Source organism: Chanos chanos, chromosome 3, assembly GCF_902362185.1.
Source record: "Chanos chanos chromosome 3, fChaCha1.1, whole genome shotgun sequence".
NCBI lineage: Eukaryota > Metazoa > Chordata > Actinopteri > Gonorynchiformes > Chanidae > Chanos > Chanos chanos.
This window is the reverse complement of record NC_044497.1, coordinates 2,678,943-2,684,885: the sequence shown is the minus strand read 5'-3', so window position 1 is coordinate 2,684,885 and position 5,943 is coordinate 2,678,943. Positions and strand designations below refer to the sequence as shown.

The 5,943-nt window shown below is 38.7% G+C and overlaps 1 protein-coding gene across 1 annotated transcript; it reads left to right on the top strand.

Annotated features, from left to right (window-relative positions):
* The first annotated feature begins 4,572 nt into the window (after positions 1-4,572).
* On the top strand, positions 4,573-4,983 carry LOC115808812 (DELTA-thalatoxin-Avl1a-like). The gene has a single exon (XM_030770300.1). It carries the CDS (start codon positions 4,573-4,575, stop codon positions 4,981-4,983), a length of 411 nt encoding a protein of 136 aa, XP_030626160.1.
* The last annotated feature ends 960 nt before the right edge of the window (positions 4,984-5,943 follow it).

The following is a 5,943-nucleotide window of genomic DNA, read 5'->3' as shown; positions in this document are numbered from 1 at the left end:
CCAGAACACAGCACACAGAACCCATTCTCTTTCTGAGGAGAATTAGGAACATGACAGAGTCTTCGGTGGCTTTGCCTTATCCTGATCATTATGAGAGATTTAAGAATGACTTCCAAGTTCTATATAGAGATTCACTGGTATTTCATTTGGTTCTAACTGGTTTGATAAAGATCATTTTAAGATGGAATGCAAACTGGAAACATTAAAATACTGATTCTGCTGGGAGGGAACCAAATGAAAGAAAAAAACTGTGTTTTGAAGCCCTGTCTGAATGTTAACACAAAACCCACAGAAATGCTGGACTACGTGACGCTTTACAAGAAAACAGCACACAGCAGACACGTAGCAGCACACAGGAGCACATAACAGACCCTACAAAAATAGAAAGTGAAAATCCTGCCTGACTGAGAGTTTTAAAGAGGATATCTGTATGGGGTTGGGGGGGGGCCACTTCCACTTTATTTTGTCTCAATACAAAGACAACAAAAGGAGAAGCAGGTAGCACAAAGAGTAAGAAAGAAAAGAAAGAACTTCCTGCACAGAAAAATATCAGGAGAATAGGTGTTGTGATACTTAAGGACAATTCTTAACTCTTAACCTCCAGCAAGAACTAACACAAACTAGCACACACACACACGCACACACACACACGCACACACACACACACACACACATACATACTTCCTCACATACATCACATGCATCATTCACACAACAACTTGACCTGAACCTACATTCCTCTGCTATAGTACATGTGTATATGTGTATTTACCATTAGGCATGAAAGGAGGAAAAAGCTCACATCCAGCTTTTCTAATATTCATACTTCATACATTCATACTGATGTTCATGACTATTAGAAATGTTCATACACTGTGATCATACATCATATGATTCTGGAAAATTCTGAGAGACCTAAATTGTTCTTTTCTCTTGTTATCTGTTTCTTTTTTTTCTGTAATTTGAAAAGTTGTCTATGTAATTTCAAATTAGTTCTTGTGTGTAGGTATATACACACCCAAATTTCCAAGTAAGCCATATTCAGTAACCCCACAAAACAGGAAAACTTCAATACACCACTTTCTATTTGAAGTCCTCATGTGGTTGGGTTAAAGAGATGATGAACAACAACAGAGGTGATTTGTAAAGGTAAGGCCTAGAGCGTTTTCAGTATCGGGGGAGAGAAAGAGCTTGAGAAATCCTTTACCACCTTCAGTCTAACCTTCAAGGCCAACTTGTTATTCGGCAGATTTAGTTTACTTTCAACCCCCAAAACATGCCTCAACTTTCATAACTGTTATGAAAGAGAAACATGTTCCCTCAAAGCAGCCCTGTGGGTCAGTCACAGAGGACATGCTGAGGACTGTTATCACTGAGATGGAGGGGCTCCTCAGCTCAAAGCCCTTTGGCTACACATCCTCACATACAGCAGGCTGAAGATATGCAAGTCTTATTATATTCAATAACAGTATTTATTGTCAGTTAATGAAAATGAAAAACCAAACACCATAACCTGAAAGAGTAAGTGATAATAAAGTCCACATTTGAATATTATAATGTTTTATGATCCCACCAATCATTCTTATAATGATCAAGTTCTTCTTGTCTTCGGATGCCTGTCAGCTCACACTGGACCAGAACACAGCACACAGAACCTGTTCTCTTTCTGAAGAGAATAGGAAGGTGAAAGAGACTTGTAACAGTTTAGGTCTGTATTCCTCAGTTGCATTATCTTGTGAAAGATTTCGGTTAAAAACTCACGGTTCTTCCACAATGAATGTCTTTTTTTTTACTCACATTAACAAAAGAAAAAAGCAGGAGACCACACGTAACCTAAATGTTTCTAGAGTTGAAAAGGGTAAAAGAAAAGAGGGGGTTGAATAAAATGGTACAGCTGTCACACGCAGGGCCGGCCCAAGCCCTTATGGGGCCCTAAGCAGAATTTGATGTGAGGGCACCCCACCGCCTCGGCGCCGCCAGTACTATTGACTGAAATTCAGCAAATTCACAAGAGTGGTCAGGTGTTCATTTGCACTTTAACATTCAGAGTCATGCAGTATTAAGTAGGGCTGTATCGAATGTCATTTTTTGCCAGTCGATTTTGACCCAATCTTTCCCTCAGTGTGACTCTCACACTGTCCTAAGAACAACAGTCAACTAGAATTCAAATCAAGTAACTTAGAAAAACAGAAGGATGTCCTTTTTGCGAGATTACTTTGTGGCTGCATTTCCCACGCAGAGGAGAGAACTGTAACCTAACATTAGTCTGACTGACTGTGCTTGCTTCAAAATGCAGTTAACGTCCGTTACAGTGCGGCTATATAGAGCCATAGCTTTCACTATGGCCACAGAGATACACAATGCGCCCATTTCAACAACTGTTTCGGATATTCCAATATTTGTGAGTAGACCTGGTTTCCTAAACCATTCTGAATTCTACACAAGTTAAAACACACAGCACAGTGCAGTAGAGAGAGGACAGAGCAGGACTAATATGCCCAAGTCTGTGGTTGCACAATAATGTTGGATTAACCTTTGGTTTATGAAACAATGTTTGTCAATAGAAGTGTGTTGCTTTAGTCTGACCACTTAAAACAAAACACACGCATGTAATTATAGTCATTGAAAGTAAATGATAAGTTCTCTGATATGGGTCCTCCCATACTAACTACGGTGAGTCTAAATTGGACCAATCATATGTTCACAAGTTTTCATAATGACTGGAAAAGAACAGGTGCCAATCACATCTTTAACCTTAATCAGGTAAGTATTTCAGAAATCAGCATTACAGCATTGATCAAACGAAAAATACATTTGCAATTATCAATACCTTTTCCTTTGTAATAATGATGATATTATATAACATAATCTGGGATTACACACAATTTCTTTCTAAACCTTTGTATCGTTGATTTAGCTCAAGACAAAACTGACTGCTCGTTTATGGTATATTAGACATAAGGCACACTGTTCTTGTAACTGTGAGCCTTCGAATAACTTGACTGAGATCAGTGACTGAGTTGCTTTGAGATGAGTAAAATTGTCTGGATTTGATATCATATGAATGGGCTTGTGGAGGGTGGAGGGTGCAGCTTTTCAGTGACTGTACTGACTTAATGTAGAAGAATCAAAACATATATCAATACATTTTAAATTCTTTATCTTTGCAGAAACTGACAGATGGCATGTTTTTGCCATGTTGTTATGGCTCACAGTGTCAGTGAGGCAAGAATAACAATAATAAGAGTGAATATAATGAGAGGGGGTTATATTAAAGACAAGCTATGAATTAGCTACAAGGGACTGCCCCCAAAGGAGGAGTCAAACTCAATAAAAGGGGAGCTCTCTGAGATCATCAAGGGACATTAGTTACAGAGAAAAAAAAAGAATAATCGCTAACTAACCACACCTGAACTTAGCTGATAAAACCTAACACATCAAATCAAACTTAGAAGATAAAGTGGGGGTGAGTTGATTATGTGTGTGTGTGTGCGCGTATGTGTTTGTGTGTGTGTGTTTTGTGTGTTTTTGTATTTGTAGAACATATTCCATGCTTCCAAAAATGTGACACTCTAGGTGATCAGGTGGTCAGTAATCAAAGTGTTCATCTGAACCTGCTGTCATGCACTCCTTCCAACTGAAGAATTAGGCCAGTTCAACTTTGCAAAATAAACTGACTGTATGAATATTGAAGAGATAGTTTCCAGCATCTAATTATTCTAGATACTTAGTATCAGTGCAGGAAGCTTATTTGTTAAATATAAGCTGGGCAAGGTTGTTTTGCTTTCTAGTTCCAAATGAAAGGAACATTATGATTATTTGGCTCTCAGCAGACATAAAGTAAGGACTTAGGTTGTCTACTAAATGAGGGATGTTGGGGGAAGTGAAGGTCCCTCTTCAACAGTACAATGGTCTCTTATGGACAGTAACAGTTTTCTGATGATATCCCTTCAAATTGCTTTATACCTTGAAGATGGAAACTGTGGAAACCTGTGGCTTAATAAAATCTTGAACCATTTAAGTGAGTGAATAATGTGACACTGTCAATTTCTTGCTGACCTAAAATGATTCCTTTAATATTCTACACTGGAACATCTCAATCTGCACCAGTTAATGTGTGTGTGTGTGTGTGTGTGTGTGTGTGTGTGTTTGCCTCTGTCTCATTGTCTTGCAAGACAAAAGTAAACACGTGGAAATGGCACGGTTGGAAACTGCGTCTAAAGCTGTGAAGGCTGGCCAGGCTGTCAGCAATCCCTCTCTCTCCGATCGCAGCTGCACAATAAATATTAAGAATGACAGCAGAGTCTACTCACTTGTCAACCCCAAGTAAGACCAGACTGAGGTTTAGATCTATACTATTTAATTAGGACTAAGTCAGGCCTAGGACTCTCAAAGCCCTTTTAACAATCTAGTTATTTAGTTTATACACGTGATCACTGTGACGTAAAGATAAAATTTTCCTCACACTCTTTTCTACATGTGTATTTACACCAGTTAATTTAATGTTAAAAGGTGATAGTACCAGACACATATTTCATTTAACTGAATGATATTTATTTATTTAGAACCTGGATGAACAGCGGCCACAACACTCAACCTCCCCCACCCACTGTGGACATCAACACAATGGCGGTGTGTGCCTTCTCCAAGAATACAGGTGTGGCCAGTGGGGCCGTGGGTGTGTTGACTTACGACCTGGTACAGGAGAAAAAAGACGCTGAAAAGATGATGGCTATCATGTTCTCTGTGCCTTTTGACTACAACGTCTTTGACAACTGGCTGGCAGTGGGCATTTTTGACAATAGTCTACCATGTGACAAGGAACTCTACAAACTCATGTACGATAAGAATGAAACCACATTCAAACGTATCAAGGCTGCAGAGAGTAGTATAATGTACACATGGAAGTCAGTGGAAATCAGGGCCACCATGAGCAGTGCAAGGTCAGCTATTGTTGAGGTGGAGATCTACGACAAGTGTTAAGTCAATGTTAAAATGGCTCAGTAAGAAATTGGGTGTAATCCCAGATTATATGACATGATAGCAGGAAAAGGTATTGAGAATTACAAATGTATTTTTCATTCTATCAATTCTGTGATGCTGATTTCTGAAATACTTACCTGATTAAAGTTAACATGTGATTGGCACTTGTTCTTTTCTGGTCATTACAAAAACTTGTGAACACATGATTAGTTTAATTTACACTGAATATACGTAACCCGTCTGCTCTGAGACTTATATATACTGCATATAAATATATATAAATATATGTATATACACACACGTGTGTGTGTGTGTGTGTGTGTATGTGTGTATTGGACTCTGTGTTGTGCTGTGCTGTGTATGATGTGGAGTAAGATGAAGACAACCACCGTCTAACCAACCGAGGGGCAGGATTGATTCTGTATGAAACACAAAAACAGCAGTACACGAACTTAAGAGGGGTTCTACAAGTGTATCTTTAACAGAGAAAAGAAACAGAGAATTAGACCACATGAGAAACTGAACATTCCACACAGAAGTACTGTACACGATCAATAATAATGACAATGCATACACACACTGATATAAATATTACAACGCCAAAAAAAATTAAAAAAAAACAGCATCTGTGACTTGTTCAAGGTGAGAAACGCGCCTCTGTTTAGTCTTTCTAACCACAGTGCCTCAGTGTTTTACCACGCTGTCAGAATTAGCAGTGGTGTAAACCTACCTCTCCTCATCAAAGCATCCAGCCGACTGAGGAGAAAACCACAAACCCACAGAGTAAAGTCACCAAAATGTCAGAGGTCAAACAACAAAAGTACAACAAATAAAATAAAAGCTGCAGCTATCAAATCCTCTAATTCATGTGTCTAATTAAATTAACTGCCTGGTTGTTGTGAGAACAGTTGTAATCCCTGATTGGTAAAATTAGCTATGGTTAGCTTCTACTGTGAAATT

Coding starts and splice junctions, on each gene's coding strand:
- LOC115808812 (XM_030770300.1), top strand. CDS start 4,573: ATGAACAGCGGCCACAACACTCAACCTCCCCCACCCACTGTGGACATC.